Here is a 17384-nt window from a genome sequence, read left to right on the forward strand (position 1 = left end):
CAAAAGGTGTGATGTGTGTATCAGATACCCTAGGATTTCATCAAAAATATCTTAATTTGTGTTCTGAAGATGAATGAAGGTCTTACGGGTGTGGAACGACATGATGGTGAGTACTTAAGGACAGAAATTTTATTTTATTTTTGTAAACTAACCCTTCAAATATAGTTGAAACACAATATTATGAAACTGCATGAAGATGTACTTAAGTGGACTCTTAAATTCAACTAAATTCATTATGTATTTAAACAATAATACATTTTCATTTAATTGTAAATAACATGCAATTAGGTGTCTGAAAACATTACATTCAGCTCTCTTTCAGAGTATGCTAAAGTGTACTTCTTTTTCTCAAGGGAAGAGACCATGAGACAGAGATGTGAAGTTAGCACAGTGATCATTTACCAGTTTAGAGCTCATTTGTACACTGCATTTGACCAATCAGAGTGTGAAATAAATCTTCAGTTGAGTTGGCAGGAGGTGCAGTGAGATCATGTGACCTGAATGAAATGCCAACAGCTGCTGATGGGCTTCTTTCCTGATGCATTTGTTTTCTCTAATCTCCAGCATTGTCCTCATGGTTCACCCTCTCCTGAGCTCAGTTAGCAGTCTATCATTTGACTTTGGTGATCATTATGCAAGCTTCGCTCTGGCTCCCATCTGCTGCTGCGCTGGCTGGAGTCTCTCACAGACTGACACGGTGTTTCACACTTTATTTATATGCTGCTTTTTCATGCAAATCAAATGAATAGATTTTATTAGTATTTTAGTTCAATATCTTGTAGGCTGTGGTAGTGGGGGCTGTGTTTTGCAACCCTAAAGCGAGTCCAATTGCATAAATGTCTCTTTTTGCTCTAGCTGTGGTTGTTTCACCTCAAAAATTTGTCCAAATTGAAACTGCAATATAATCATATTTGTGTAGTATCTGTTATGAACACAATAAAACCACACTAGCATAAATTCAGCCAGGGATGACAATATTAATAAGGTTGATTTTAACTGATGGGTTGGATTGTCTTTCCAGGACAAGGTATGTATGTATATCTCGTCAGATGACTTTTTTATACATTTTTTGTCAACTGTGCATATTTTGTGAACAATGCTCTCTCTCTCTCTCTCTCTCTCTCTCTCTGTGTGTGTGTGTGTGTGTGTGTGTGTGTGTGTGTGTGTGTGTGTGTGTGTGTGTGTGTGTGTGTGTGTGTGTGTGATAAAGAGAGAATCTATTCTTATATGTGTCTTTTAAAACGTCCTTCCTGCACTTTTAAAGATAAAGTTATTTCTATTGGCATTCATGGTTCCATAAAGAACCTTTAACATCCATGGAACCACTGAAGATTCTTTATAGTGCAAAAAAGTTCTTTAGATAGTTACAAGAACCGTTCACATTATTGGGGAACCAAAAATGGTGTTTCTATGCTGGCATTGTTGCAGAAACTCCCTTTTGGAACCTTTTTTTTTTTTTTTTTTTTTTTTTAGGTGTAGTAATAACATCACTTAAAAAAACGCATTTAAATGAAGATCCGGGTCAAACAGAGCGCCCTCACGTCACCTGTTGCTATGGTGACGTAACGCGCCGCTGGGCAGCTGACGCTCGGACAGGTGAGTTGTGAAAGCTTCTGTTTATCTAATAAAACGACATTCAAGTAACAAAAAAAGTGATTTAGATATGAAAGAATTTCGTTTTGTTTCTGTCGTTATTTTTACAGTCGAATTTAAATGTGAATAAACCAACATTCACTCTTATTTGTAGCTGTTTTTCTTCAGTTAACCTATATGTCTATTATGCAGATACATTTGGAAAGTTTTTATATGTTTATACAGGTTAAAGCACACGTTTCTGTTCCAGAGTTTGGCTACTAACTACTGGAAGCTGTTGTGTTTATAGAGCAGTGATGCGCTTCATCATGGCCACGCGCACAGACCGCCTCGCGCAGCCCAAACCAGACCTGCTTAGATTCCCAGACAGGTACGACACTCTGCGGTACACCAGCGCATTTCTTTATATAGATGAACAGGGTGTGGTATGTTCTATAAATGACCGGATATTTATATAGAACACCGCGGTGCCAAGTCTTCCAATGATATAAATTACTTAAAGGGATAGTACACCAAAAACTGAAAACTGAAATCATAATCAACCACCCCTTTAAGGCAAGACTTTTTTTTACAGTGTGAAAGTTTACTGTACTGTGTATATTGAAAATATTTTCAGTAAAGATGTTCATTTAAAAAGGTAATTAAAATTGTCTCCACAGAACTGACTCCTCGCTTGGAGCAGCTCACCCGGAGCAAACAATCAAGCCGTTTCTATGAGGAGAGCAGGTGACTGATGTTATTGCCATTAAAACTATTTAATATAAAGTTACAGTTCTTAAGTCATCATTTACTCACCCTCTCGTTATTCTGAGTAGCTAAACCTGTATGAATTTATTTTCTTCCGCTGAACACAAAAGAAGATATTTTGAAGAATGTCATTAACCAAACAGTTGATGGACCCCATAGACTTTCATAGAATGGGGGGGGGGGGGGGGTGTTACAGTGTTACAGTGTTACAACTGACCCCATGTTACAACACTCCACCTTATATATATATAGCCTATATATATATATTGATAAATAATGAGTAATAATTCAGAAAATGTAAAAGAAAATCTTACTCTGCTTTGAAATGTCACTTGAAAATATGATCTACAAGGACTTAAATATGTGGCAACATCCTCTACAGAGGACAAAATTGAATTCCTCTGTCCCAGGAGAATTAAGACTGGCATTCTCTCATATGGTCAAAACCTCTGTGTTGTTTGACCTAGTTTTTTTAAATGAACTGGCATAGTTGCCCACAAGGGGGCTCTTGGCCTCATTCAAACAGCAGCAGATATCTTGGGCTTCCTTTTGTGAATTATTCATGCTTTCACATTAACTTGTCTGAGGTTGTAACATTGCTGTGACACTGACCCCAACAATAGTTTTGGAAATGTGCACTCTTAAAAATAAAGGTTTCAAAGAGGGGTTTGCAGTGAACCTGTCAGTGAACAGTTCATAAAAGAACCTTTTTTTTTTCCATTTTATTAATCCAAAGAACTTTTTTCAATTATAAAGAACCCTTTTGTGCATTGAAAAGGTTTAATGGATGTTAAAGGTTCTTCATGGAACCATCACTGCAAATGCTTTGGGTTTTTTGGGGGATTTTTTTTAAGAGTGTATGATGCAATACAGCAGCTAAATGTGTTAACTTTGTGTTTTGCTGCAAAAATGATTTTGTCTTCTTTTAATACTAATATAGGCGCTCAGTATACTGGCTTGATGAACTCCCAACCAGGACAAAGAACACCTCCACAACTGCCTTTGGTATGAGAATCACTTCATTTGATGAATGCCTTTATGCATTGTGAAAATGTTAAAATTAGGGCTGTAAATTGATTAAAATTTTTAATCTAATTAATTACACATTCTGTGATTAATCAATCTAAATTAATTGCATACATAATTTTTGCTGTGAAAGTATTAAATATTCAAATGAATCAATGCAGGGTTTTTCCTGGGTCAGAAAATGGTCTTTGGTGGTGACAGACATGGTCATCCACACAAACACTAAAAAGTGCCCTACCCACGTGATCTGCGAGCCCGATACTGACAATAAAGTACCCGTCACTCTCATTGTAATTCTTTCTTGCCCTCTTTGCAAAAAAAAAAAAAAGTGATTTTATAGCTTTGTAAGAGAAGATGCTTTTTTACTAAACCTGAAAAGTAATAAAAACTAGCATTTAGAAGTTATATTAACTAATAATATAATTTTCTACCATATACAATTGAATGCACCTAGCTAACAACAACTTGCTTTGTTCTGGTTTCACCTCACTCCAGTCTATACTAACTGATTTTATAGGTAGGCCTAATTTACTACACATTGTCATTTAAATAACCTGAAAATATTGTGGATTATTAAGGCTAATTTTACTAACCACTCTTGCTAAATGGGGTAAGCATACTTATGTTCTCATTTCAGAGTTGTTCGAGTAAATGATTCATTATAGACCATGTGGACAGATCAGTTGTTGTCATGATTCATTAAAATGAATCTGTTCAAATGAGTCATTAGGTCGCGAATTGGACATTAGCGGACGTTGACGCGTTGCGTGCCAATCGCAGCTGTTATTAGGACATCGCAAAAGATTTGTCAACACAGAAAACACTTCACCACTGGATAGGATTTTCTTTTTGTTTACTGAAAGTGTGGTTTATGTCAGCTGCAGGGCGCCTGTCAGAGAAGATGAGGTGACGTTCTTTTGAGCACTATTCACACCCAACGGTTATTCAGGAAAAACATTCTCCGAATGCGCCTCGTGAAACATGGATTCGGTCTTATGAACTTTTAGCATTGTGTCAGTTGATTTAGATTATTATGTGCGAGGTAGAGAGAGTGCAAAGACGGTGCTTACTTTGAAGACAGAGAGAGCTCGCGCGCACGTGAAAGGAGCTCCTTCATTTTACAGTCGAATGGTGGGTAGAATGTCTCCAGGTTCAATACAGAATTGATTAATCTGCGATTCTGCGTTATTTTTTTTAACGCGTTATTTTTTCTCAGATTAATTCATCAAAATTAATGCGTTATTTTGACAGCCCTAGTTAAAATACAATCTTTGCTTCCATCCAATTAACTTCAAAGTGTTTGAAACATTGTAATGAACTTAAGGTTGCAAGTCTGTCACCCTCTTTTGCTTTTAAAAGATGTAATATAAGTATCAGTTTCAGCTCAAAATAACCCACAGATCATTTATTATAGTTTGTCAAATTTGCCCCTATTTGGGTGTGAGCAAAAACACTCTTTTGTGTGTGTCCCTTAAATGCAAATGAGCTGCTACTCCCGTCTGCTTTCCAGTAGAGGGCAGAGCTTTAACAGCTCACCAACAACAAAGTTGGAGAATCTCACGCAGCCAAAATGAGGATTGTCAGTAACGGTGTTCAGCCTTACATTGTTCAAATCGGAGTCGACATGACAACAACACTCTACTACAACAACTCTTCCTCTTCTCTAAAGCAGCCCAACATGGCCTCACCCCCCTTGTTGTGTGTTCTCAGGGGCGGGGTTTATGTAAATTGTAGGGTTTGTGACGTCACCAACCCGGGAAGAAGCTCATTATAGTCCCTACCAGCCGTTTGTTGTAGTCCTTAAACAGAGAATTCTGTAAAAGAAAATATCTCCCTTTGCATTGAGCTTTGAGCGTCGTAACTTTTCAGATGTTGTTTGTGCTCAAACAGCAACATTACACACTAACTAAAGTTAAAAAAAGTGAAATCATAATCAACCACCCCTTTAAGGCAAGACTTTTTTTTACAGTGTGAAAGTTTACTGTACTGTGTATATTGAAAATATTTTCAGTAAAGATGTTCATTTAAAAAGGTAATTAAAATTGTCTCCACAGAACTGACTCCTCGCTTGGAGCAGCTCACCCGGAGCAAACAATCAAGCCGTTTCTATGAGGAGAGCAGGTGACTGATGTTATTGCCATTAAAACTATTTAATATAAAGTTACAGTTCTTAAAGTTTAGTCACCCACACAGGTCTGTATAAATGCATTTTTAACTTAAATCCATTTGCTTAACAAGTCAATTAGACTCTCCTGTTTTACAGTATATTTTATAGAGTAACACATGTTAAGTTATAGAAATATATGCATGTATAAATATAATTTCCATTCATTCTTGAACAGTTATTTTTTAAATGAATGTATGTATATGGAGTTTTTATAGCCACCTAAACTGTTTTACATGCACTATACACACCTCAGCCTTCATTAATGTGTATATGCAACAGACAATGAGAGTTAATCTCATATTCATTCCATTTTATCTTTGTTAAAATACACACACAGTAATTTTACTTCCACAGTATCCCATGATGCTTATCTCATAACTTCAGTATCCATTTAGAGTTTAATGACGCAGTCACCAGCAGTACATCATCTGACATCTTCATGCAATAACGGCTCTCCTGCTCACTGTCCTCATGGTTCCATTCAAACGCTAAACTCAGTCTCAAAGCTCATCACAGGCCTTTTATTGGCTGTGTTTTCAACTGATGTTGGCATCTGTAATTAGTTAATAAGGAAATATGAGTCCGGCTCTCTCAGGTGTCATCTAGTTGATTTGAAGTAAAGAAAGTAGCTTGAAGATCATGATCACGATTCATGGCAGTACTAGTTTAGACAAATAAAATGTGAACCAGAAAACATACTGCAGACAAACATTTTCACAGGAAATGGAAGGTCATTGTCTTGCATATTGCACGGTGTGCTCTGATATTACATTGCACATTTGGGAATGTAATTTTTTTTTTTTTGCTTTTGCATACAGAGAATTTGCATACTGTGTACCGTGTACTGCAGAAAACGTATTATGGCAGTATGCTATTCTTAACATAGCTCATATGTCTGTTCTTACAGAAGGTCACCGGAGTGGGTGGTAAGTGCAGCAGCGCTAAAAGCATGTCCTTCTCAAAGAGTGTGTTCACTGGCTCTGCCTCGTGTGCCGGTCGATGGATGGGAGCCTGATCGCCCCCTTCTGGCTCCTGTGAGTGAATACACTACATCTTACAATGACAGTCTTTCAGTTTGAGATCAGTCCTGTGCTCCTAAACATATTTTTATTTATTAAACTGTTTGACAAAATGATAGATAGATAGATAGATAGATAGATAGATAGATAGATAGATAGATAGATAGATAGATAGATAGATAGATAGATAAATTGATAGATAGATAGATAGATAGATAGATAGATAGATAGATAGATAGATAGATAGATAGATAGATAGATAGATAGATAGATAGATAGATAGATAGATAGATAGATAGATAGATAGATAGAGTGGGTACGGAAAGTATTCAGACCCCCTTAAATTTTTCACTCTTTGTTATATTGCAGCCATTTGCTAAAATCATTTAAGTTCATTTTTTTCCTCATTAATGTACACACAGCACCCCATATTGACAGAAAAACACAGAATTGTTGACATTTTTGCAGATTTATTAAAAAAGAAAAACTGAAATATCACATGGTCCTAAGTATTCAGACCCTTTGCTGTGACACTCATATATTTAACTCAGGTGCTGTCCATTTCTTCTGATCATCCTTGAGATGGTTCAACACCTTCATTTGAGTCCAGCTGTGTTTGATTATACTGATTGGACTTGATTAGGAAAGCCACACACCTGTCTATATAAGACCTTACAGCTCACAGTGCATGTCAGAGCAAATGAGAATCATGAGGTCAAAGGAACTGCCTGAAGAGCTCGGAGACAGAATTGTGGCAAGGCACAGATCTGGCCAAGGTTACAAAAAAATTTCTGCTGCACTTAAGGTTCCTAAGAGCACAGTGGCCTCCATAATCCATAAATGGAAGACGTTTGGACGACCAGAACCCTTCCTAGAGCTGGCCGTCCGGCCAAACTGAGCTATCGGGGGAGAAGAGCCTTGGTGAGAGAGGTAAAGAAGAACCCAAAGATCACTGTGGCTGAGCTCCAGAGATGCAGTCGGGAGATGGGAGAAAGTTGTAGAAAGTCAACATCACTGCAGTCCTCCACCAGTCGGGGCTTTATGGCAGAATGGCCCGACGGAAGCCTCTCCTCAGTGCAAGACACATGAAAGCCCGCCTGGAGTTTGCCAAGATGGTGAGAAATAAGATTCTCTGGTCTGATGAGACCAAGATTTAACTTTTTGGACTTAATTCTAAGCGGTATGTGAGGAGAAAACCAGGCACTGCTCATCACCTGTCCAATACAGTCCCAACAGTGAAGCATGGTGGTGGCAGCATCATGCTGTGGGGTTGTTTTTCAGCTGCAGGGACAGGACGACTGGTTGCAATCGAGGGAAAGATGAATGCAGCCAAGTACAGGGATATCCTGGACGAAAACCTTCTCTAGAGTGCTCAGGACTTCAGACTGGGCCGAAGGTTTACCTTCCAACAAGACAATGACCCTAAGCACACAGCTAAAATAACGAAGGATTGGCTTCACAACAACTCCATGACTGTTCTTGAATGGCCCAGCCAGAGCCCTGACTTAAACCCAACTGAGCATGTCTGGAGAGACCTAAAAATGGCCGTCCACCAACGTTTACCATCCAACCTGACAGAACTGGAGAGGATCTGCAAGGAGGAATGGCAGAGGATCCCCAAATCCAGGTGTGAAAAACTTGTTGCATCTTTCCCAAAAAGACTCATGGCTGTATTAGATCAAAAGGGTGCTTATACTTAATACTGAGCAAAGGGTCTGAATACTTAGGACCATGTGATATTTCAGTTTTTCTTTTTTAATAAATCTGCAAAAATGTCAACAATTCTGTGTTTTTCTGTCAATATGGGGTGCTGTGTGTACATTAATGAGGAAAAAAATTAACTTAAATGATTTTAGCAAATGGCTGCAATATAACAAAGAGTGAAAAATTTAAGGGGGTCTGAATACTTTCCGTACCCACTATAGATAGATAGATCTATAAGAAGATAGATAGATTTAGAAGAAGATAGATAGATTTAGAAGAAGTATGAAAAAAGTGATTTCCCCTCAATAACTGGTTAATAACCATTATCAGCATTAATATCTGCACCCAAACACTTCCCGTTGTTACGTATGAGTGTTTCTCACCTCTCTGGAGGAAGTTCCACTTCTCTTCAGCTCAGTGTCGTGTGTAGGCTTTTCCACTCAAAGATTACGTCATTGACACCTTGAACACCCAAGACAATGAAAGACCTACCAAAACTGTTTGTTTTTTTTTGTTTTTTTTAACCCCAAACTCAAAATACGATCACAACCCGACCACATACAAAATTCAGATGGGGCAAAGGCTTTTTCTCACTTTAAAATTATGTTCCATTAATTAATGCAAGTAAATGCGTTACCTAATGTTAACTAACAATGAGCAATACATTTGTTACAGTATTTATGAATCTTTGTCAAATTTATCGATAAATGTTAGTTCAGGTCCATTAAAATATTACAGGTACAACTTTTGATTTTAGTAATGTATTAGTAAATGTTGAAATTAACCATTAACTAAGGTTAATAAATGCTTAAGAAGAGTTTTTCGTTTTTAATTCAACTAATAACCAATGTGAACAAATGGAACCTAATAGTAAAGTTTTACCATTTTTTAAAAGAAATGAATGCTTTTATTCAGCATTATGCATTGAAATAACAATAAAGACATTTATAATGTTACAAAATATTCTATTTCAAATAAATGCTGTTCATCAAAGAATAATGGTTAAAGTGTATCACAGTTTTCACAAAACTATTAAATAGCACAACCATTTTCAACATTGATAATATTCATAAATGTTTCTTGAGCAGCAAATCAGCATATTAGAATGATTTCTAAAGGATCATGTGACACTGAAGACTGGAGTAATGATGCTGAAAATTCAGCTTTGATCACAGGAATAAATTACATTTTAAAAAATATTCAAATAGACATAAATAGTTATTTTAAATTGTAATAATATTTACAGTATTACTGCTTTGCTGTATTTTTATCAAATAAAAAGGAGCTTAAAAAGGTTATTAGTAAAATAATTGTAATCATTTGGAGACCTATAGTGAATTGAACGTGGGGAAAAATGAGGAAAAATATTATTTAAATATTAATAATATTTAAATAATTTTTTCCCCATGTTCAATTATGTATTGATTAAAAAATAAAAATTAAATGATCATTTCAAAATAGAAGCATTTTCCCTAGCAAACTCAAAGTATACTATACTATACCATTTGTAGTATATTTTGAAAGTGTGTAGGTGTGTTTGCTTTATCTGCAAATTTTGGTTCGCAGCTGTGGTTAACTAAAGACTTTTATCTATTTTTAAAACTGGTACAATCCCTTCACTGTCTCCCACCCCACCTTCCTGTTTCACTATGAAATATATTGTCGACATAGGAAAAATATTACGTTCTTCAAGCCATTTCCTGGGCTCTGAGATTTAGTGAATGTCTGGATGGTAAATGATATCTGTGATAAGAATGTTATGATTTGTTATGTCCCAATCAGAGGTAGCGTTAACCGAAAATTTTCCGTCATTGACGGAATGTTTTTATCAATGACGGAAAAATCTGAAGGCCGTCCGTCACGGTGACAGATTACACTCAGGGTGATCTACTGTAAATTGTAAGTGTAATTCACACCCCTGTCCAGTTGGTGGCGAGTGCGCTCCAATGTAGCAGCAGAGCACTGGATCCAGAACAAAAAAAACTGGCACGAATCTTTTGCTATGCGTTTGATACTGATAACGCACAGGCGAGTAGGCCTACCCAGAAGCTACAACTCTCTATCACGCCACATTAAAGAGCGCCAAAACGGTATTTATTGCTTGAATTTCTTAATGAAATGGACAGAATTTGAAATCTGAGACTTTTGTTCCATATCAAAAGCAACACAAAGCGTTAAGCCTATTGCGATTTATTGGATGGGAGGCGCACAATGCACTGTTTAATCATCAACTGAAAACAGCATAGCCTACCAAGAGATCGAGTATGGTTTACGAATCGATATTGGTCTCATGAATGCGCAAAACAGCAAGGAGACATTTTAATTGTTTATTAATAAAGTAATGTTATCTGAATCAGTGTCGGCTGCAAAGATGAAGTTGATATTGACTATCATCTATGGATGCGCTAGAGAGAGAATGCACTTCATTCGGTTTAGTCTACATAATCAGAGTAGCCTATTTCTTTTCGTTTTGAATTAATTCGTTTTCGTTAAAGTAGGTATTTAAAGCTTTCTGTAGATATATTTCTCATGTATGTGAGGCAAGCAGCCGCTGAGTTTCGTTTCATTTAGCCTGTAAGACGCGCTCCAGTTCCCGCGACAGTGATCGCGCCCGCGCCCGCGCCTCCATGTCATGATTATATTGTCTGTTATATTTGCTTCTTATTTATTACATCCAGGCAATTGGTTAATGAAACATTGATTAAAATTAAGATACAATTTTTACAACACTTTAAAGAAAGGCTTTCTAGAAAATAAAACTTAATGAAGTGTTTAAAATCATGTCTGACATGTCATGTCTCCGGATATACTGCGCATCTCATGATGCATCATGCTGTTAACTTTTCATAATCAAATAGATGAATTTAAAATATAACATAGGACTATTTAAACATAAATATGAAACTATGTTTTCTTTAATGGCTACCAACACATAGCCTATACAACAGTCACGTTAGAGAAATTTCGCGTGTGAATTACCAGTCATATTAATTATAATAACACATTTAATTGCTTTTATTTTTGTTCAAATGTTATAATAACACATTTAATTGCTTTTATTTGTGAACAAAAATAAAAGCAATTAAATGTGTTATTATAATTAAAATATGAAAATTAAAATGACGGGTAGTAATAGATTATGACGGAATTTTTACGACCCTGTCCGTCAAAATGACGGACAATGTTAAAGTCTAACGCAACCTCTGGTCCCAATACTTGTACTGTACACTGTTTTACTACACTCTCAAAGTATGAACATTCCTACAAAGTCTTGATTTTGTTTTTGGGGTCTACCAGAATAGGCTCTTTTTTCACGAATGCCTTGGGCAGAAATATTGTAATTATTGTTACTTCCCAGAAGAAAACTCAAGACTACAATGGAAGCATTTCAGGAAGTTCAGAAACAGTGAGACTGATATAGAGAATAACTCCCGCTGGAGTGACTTTGCAACTTTGCAGACATTTTTCATGCTCAAACAGCAACATTACACACTAAAAGAAGTTGGAAATGTAAAAAAGCATAATAGGTCCTCTTTAAACTCAAGAAGTTAGATCTCCAGAAGCAGGATCTGGCAGTAGTCAGATCTTCTAATATTCTTCAGTGCTCTCCTGAGTAGGGTTGCACCAGCCGTTCATAAGTTCTCTCTTAAATTGGAGCATAAAAAGTCCACACTGGAGGTAACTACTAGCTAGTTTGTAAGTAACTCTGTACTTTATTTGATTTCACCATTTGTTTTTAAGGCAGAACATATCTAATAGGTCGTAAGCTTTCTGTAAAGTAATGCAGTTGCATAATATGGCGTTTACCCTCAATGATCCAATAGCAACCTTCCAATACGTGAGCAAAAGTTGTTGAAATGCTGTGAATAAATAAATACTGATACAAAAAAACCCCCCGAAAAACATAAGAAATATGGGGAAGCTTGTTTCCGCCAGTAAATAAAAAATAAAAGAGGTAATTACGATTTTTTTATCTCACAATTCGGACTTTTCTCCTCAAGTTATAAAGCCAGAATTGCAACATATTAAGTCAGAATTGCATGATATAGTCAAAGTTGCGTGATATAAAGTTGCAATTCTGACTTTTTTCTCACAATTGTGAGTTTTTATCATGCAATTCTGACTTTTTTTCTCAGAATTTCGAGATAGAAACTCACAATTGTGAATTGTAAAGTCAGAATTGCGTGAAATAAAGTCGCAATTCTGACTTATTTTCTCACAATTGTGAGTTTTTATCACGTAATTCTGACTTTATATCTCAATTCTGACTTTTTTTTTCTCAGAATTGTCCACAATTGCGAGTTATAAAGCCAGAACTGTATGATATAAACTATGACTTTATATTATGCAATTCTCACTTTATCCTCCAGTTTCACAGACAAGGCTTAAGCTAGTTCTAGACTAAAATACATGTTTGAGATGTTTTAACTGAAAGTAACTTAAAATCATATCTTAAAATATCTAAGTGTCATTGTTTTGTCTCAAGATGTACACCAGTCATGTTTTTTTCTAAGGCACGTTCATAAAAGCTACTTAGATGCCCTTATTGAACTAAGGCCTAATCCTGGAGTAGTCTAAGCCCTGTCTGTGAAACCAGGCCTATAACTCGCCATTGTGAGTTTATATCTCCCAATTCTTAAAAGAAAAAAAGTCAGAATTGTGAGATATAAAAATGCAATTGCTTTTTTTTTTTTTTTTTTTTTCATGGCAGTAGCAAGCTTCCAGAATGACATTAGTTGATTATGACTGATTTTATTTGACATGCACCACACGGAGCGATGGGACAGAAGCACGCAACGCCGCGCACTGCTTAGGATGGGTACGTGTTGAAGAGGCACTAACAAAGTAATCTTTTCACATAATGTTCCCTTTCTTAAAATGCAAGCAAGTGTAAATGTCGGCATTATCATATATGTCTAAAGAATTGAAATCTGTCAGGTAAAACAAGAGATTACTGATGCAGTTCAGTCTGCTATTTTATTCCAACCATTACTCCTGATTTGAGGCTTCCGTAAATATTTAGTTATGTTTCAACTAAGTTTAATGGTGCAACGCAAAAATATTTAGTAGTGTGCCCAATATTTAGTGCCCCTTTACGTCAAAATGACGTTAATGACTTTAATGACGCTGGTGCAACTGGCTCCTGGTTTCTTTGAGTTACTGGGCGTGTTGTGCTGTGTTTGAGTTTTAAAGAGTTGCATCACACAGCTGTAAAGCCCTCAAGCACATTCTACAGAGTGTGCTTTTACTGTTTATTGCATAACACATGGCAGATCTGGATTCTTGTTGCTTTGCAGTTGAGTACTGCAGTTAAAACGGCCAAGCCAAGTCCAAGGATACGTCATTTAGCCCAACCAAAGAGAGCGAAGATGGTGTCAACACACTTCAGCGTCGATTCAAGCACCCATGCTTTTGGCATTCCCACCACACCCTCCTCACGAATACTGCAGCTGGCCTGTGAGTCCTTATCATTAAGTTTGGAGAGCTTTGAATAGTAATTTTGTTTATCTCTCTCATTCTTTTTCACTCTCAGCTCCTAAGCAGGTTCATGTGCAGCACGCTTTGGCCAGACCGGTCTCTTGGCCAGTTCCGGATCGTGTTCTGAAGGCTGTAGCCAGTGAGAGAGTGCAGACGCTGGCTCGACCCAAGTCACGTCAGGCCCTGTTTGAGGGGTACGACCCTTACCGGGTCAGTCCTGCCGCACGGGCAGCCACGGCCTCCCCCAGACTGCTGGAGCTGTCTTTACCCTTACCACGCAAATGTAAAAGCCAGTAAACCATCATCCCTCCATTTTTAGTGAGGCTGTTTTTGTACATTTTTATCATTTACATTGCCTGTCAAAGGTTTGGAATAATTAAGAATTTTTTAATGTTTTACAAAGAAGTGCTCACTAAGGCTGCATTTATTTGATCATATTATGAAATATTATTACAATGTAAAACAACTGTTTTCTATTTGAATTTTTAAAATATAATTTATTCCTGTGATGCAAAGCGGAATTTTCAGCATCATTACTCCAGTCTTCAGTGTCACATGATCCTTCAGAAATCATTCTAATATACTGATTATCAATGTTTAAAATAAAGATGTACAGATCAAACGTTAAATCTGAGGTAGACATATATTTCTCTTTGTTGTTTAGTTTCCTTAACTTTATATCGCTGCGCTGTGTTGTAATACTAGGGTTTCCCTCATGCATCATAGGATTCCCCTGCCATCAGGAACACATATAAAACTCTTAACACAGCTTAATGGACTCTTACAGTGATATAAAAGTCCAAACTCGCACCTCATTTGTGATGCACTTTATATTAACTATTTAATATGAACTAACAATGAACTGCACTTCTACAGCAATTAATCTTTGTTAAAGGTGCCCTAGAATTTAAAATTGAATTTATATTGGCATAGTTGAATAACAAGAGTTCAGTACATGGAAATGACATACAGTGAGTCTCAAACTCCATTGTTTCCTCCTTCTTGCGTAAATCTCATTTGTTTAAAAGACCTCCGAAAAACAGGCGAATCTCAACATAACACCGACTGACGTAACAGTCGAGATCATTAATATGTATGACCCCAATGATGTATGATCCCTCATTTGCATATGCCAGCCCATGTTCAAGGCATTACACAAGGGCAGCCAGTATTAATGTCTGGATCTGTGCACAGCTGAATCATCAGACTAGGTAAGCAAGAACAATAGCGAAAAATGGCAGATGGAGCGATAATAACTGACATGATCCATGATATCATGATATTTTTAGTGATATTTGTGAATTAAATGAATTAAATGTTTCGTTAGCATGTTGCTAATGTACTGTTAAATGTGATTAAAGTTACCATCGTTTCTTAGTGTATTCACGGAGACAAGAGCCGTCATTATTTTCATTATTAATCACTTGCAGTCTGTATAATTCATAAACACAACTTCATTCTTTATAAATCTCTCCAACAGTGTATAATGTTAGCTTTAGCCACAGAGCACTATCAAACTCATTCAGATTCAAATGCAAACATCCAAATAAATACCAAACTTATGAAGCATGCATGCAACTTTGTTTATGTTTTATAGTCGAGAGCTGGGGGGGCAGGGAGAGCGAGATTTAAAGGGGCCGCACGCTGAATCGGTGCATAGTTAATGATTCCCCAAAATAGGCAGTTAAAAAAATTAATTAAAATAATCTATGGGGTATTTTGAGCTGAAACTTCGCAGACACATTCAGGGGACACCTTAGACTTATATTACATCTTGTGTAAGAACGTTCTAGGGCACCTTTAATGTTAATTCCAGCATTTACTAATACATTATTAAAATCAAGAGTTGTATTTGTTATTTGTAACACTGTGAACTAACATGAACAATGAACTGCTGTATTTTTAATAAAACAAAGATTTACAAATACAGTAACAAAATGTATTGCTCATGGATAGCTCACGATAGTTAATACATTTATGAACCTTATTGTAAAGTGTTTCCAAATAAACTGTTGAGTAATATGTAAATATTGCTATGTATTAGAGGTAAAAAAATTATAGAAATACTGTTCCGTTTCTCACACGAACCGATTGTTTCATGTCTTAGGATATCAAAGTGCCGTCATGTGCCGCAGGGTTTAATTTGGATTTGTCTATGCATGTTTTTTGACTCTTACAAATTGTGTTCCCATTGACATGCATTATAAGACTGACAGGCTGCAACAGTTGAAGTTAAAAGTCATAATTTGTGTTCTACTGAAGAAACAAAGTCACCTACATCTTAGTTGCTCTGGGGGTAAGCAGATAAACATCATGAAAAAAATTTCATTTTTGGGTGAACTATCCCTTTAAATGTCACTTCATTTAAGGAAAATGCAATGTTTTGTTTCAGTGACATGTTACTGCAGATCTGAAATTGCTCCTGAAGCGTTCAGGCAAACTTTGTAGGTTATAATTATCTTTTTATTGCATTCACTGATAAAGATCACAGAATGAATCATTATCAGTAGGGTTCATCTGTCAGCAGTATTAAAATACAATTTGCACGTGTGGTGTAAATGTTGTGTGTGCAGTTCGACTAAAAACTGCATCGTAAAGTAAAATATTTAATGAAATTCCAATTCAGATGGTATTGAAATCAATCTTAATTCCTAATCCGTTGTTTTTATAGGCCTATGCAATATTGGTTTAACAAATGTTTCGTTTTGATATTAAGCAAACAGCAAATGACTCATTTAAATGTTTTTACTTGAGTTCTGATGTATGTTGTGTTCATGTCATCTTATGTTCTTCCCCATTAAATTCTTCATCACAACCGAACTCACGAGAGACTTATTAATGCTTCCATTTGTTTGTTTTGTGTGATGGAGTGAGTGAGTAAATGACCATTACATGCAGACCCATTATGTTTCCTCAACAAGTGTGTAGTTGATGTCATTTCTATTTCAGGCCTTCTGGAAAGTCTTTATCCTCTTCACATGAAAAACACGTCTTTTTTGAATGCCCACAGCATCGGTCTCAACACCTCAGTGGACATTTTCGGTGGTCTTTGGCTAAGGTGAGTATCTTTATTATATTCCTTTTTCTGTAATGTTACTGCCATTTCTGCAGTATGCATACTGTGTGCATAGTATGCAAATATTCTATGCATAGAATCCCAGGATGACCTGTACTGCCAAAATGTGCCGTATACAACAGAGCACACTGAACTGGGTACTGTGTCCCAGAATGCAATGCACAATACATTTTATTTTGTCCTTCTCATAATTTGAGATTGTATGTTTTAACATAATTGTATTAAAAATGCTACATATTTTTTATTTCCAAGATGATAACTAGACATGATTTTCAGAATTAAGCATGAGGTCATGTGATTTACTATTTACAGTTTTTTACAAATGCTTACACACTAAAATTAAAAATAACACACAGTTACTGAAACTACACTCAAGGAGCAAAACCTCAGCCCAGATCTGCACAACTTCTCAGCCTCACACTTTTTGCAAAACACTACACACATTGTTTTGCACAACACTAAACACACTTCTCTACATTAGACACAGAAATCTAACATAATGTCACTTCTTTGCCATTTCAAGACACTGCTGTCCAAAATACCACACCTAAAACCAATCGATCAAACACAGCCG

The 17384-nt window shown here is 36.4% G+C and overlaps 1 protein-coding gene across 2 annotated transcripts; it reads left to right on the forward strand.

Moving 5' to 3' along the window:
- spmap2 (sperm microtubule associated protein 2) lies at nucleotides 1-15311 on the forward strand. Of its 2 annotated transcripts, none has more exons than XM_067363816.1 (9): nucleotides 1-106; nucleotides 565-697; nucleotides 1474-1596; nucleotides 1819-1963; nucleotides 3281-3345; nucleotides 5421-5487; nucleotides 6441-6567; nucleotides 13554-13713; nucleotides 13790-15311. In XM_067363816.1, exons 4-9 carry the CDS (start codon nucleotides 1890-1892, stop codon nucleotides 14029-14031), a joined length of 735 nt encoding a protein of 244 aa, XP_067219917.1. In that variant the 5' UTR covers nucleotides 1-106; nucleotides 565-697; nucleotides 1474-1596; nucleotides 1819-1889; the 3' UTR covers nucleotides 14032-15311. The 2 variants fall into 2 exon arrangements, with proteins under 2 accessions (XP_067219917.1, XP_067219918.1); XM_067363817.1 differs by having other exon boundaries at nucleotides 1883-1963.
- The last annotated feature ends 2073 nt before the right edge of the window (nucleotides 15312-17384 follow it).

Source organism: Chanodichthys erythropterus, chromosome 16 (assembly GCF_024489055.1).
Source record: "Chanodichthys erythropterus isolate Z2021 chromosome 16, ASM2448905v1, whole genome shotgun sequence".
NCBI lineage: Eukaryota > Metazoa > Chordata > Actinopteri > Cypriniformes > Xenocyprididae > Chanodichthys > Chanodichthys erythropterus.

Excerpts from the sequence above, each read along its gene's own strand:
- spmap2 (XM_067363816.1), top strand. The coding sequence starts at position 1,890 with ATGCGCTTCATCATGGCCACGCGCACAGACCGCCTCGCGCAGCCCAAA. Across the intron at positions 5,488-6,440 it reads CGTTTCTATGAGGAGAGCAG|AAGGTCACCGGAGTGGGTGG; the intron begins GTGACTGATGTT and ends CTGTTCTTACAG. Across the intron at positions 13,714-13,789 it reads ACGAATACTGCAGCTGGCCT|CTCCTAAGCAGGTTCATGTG; the intron begins GTGAGTCCTTAT and ends TTTCACTCTCAG.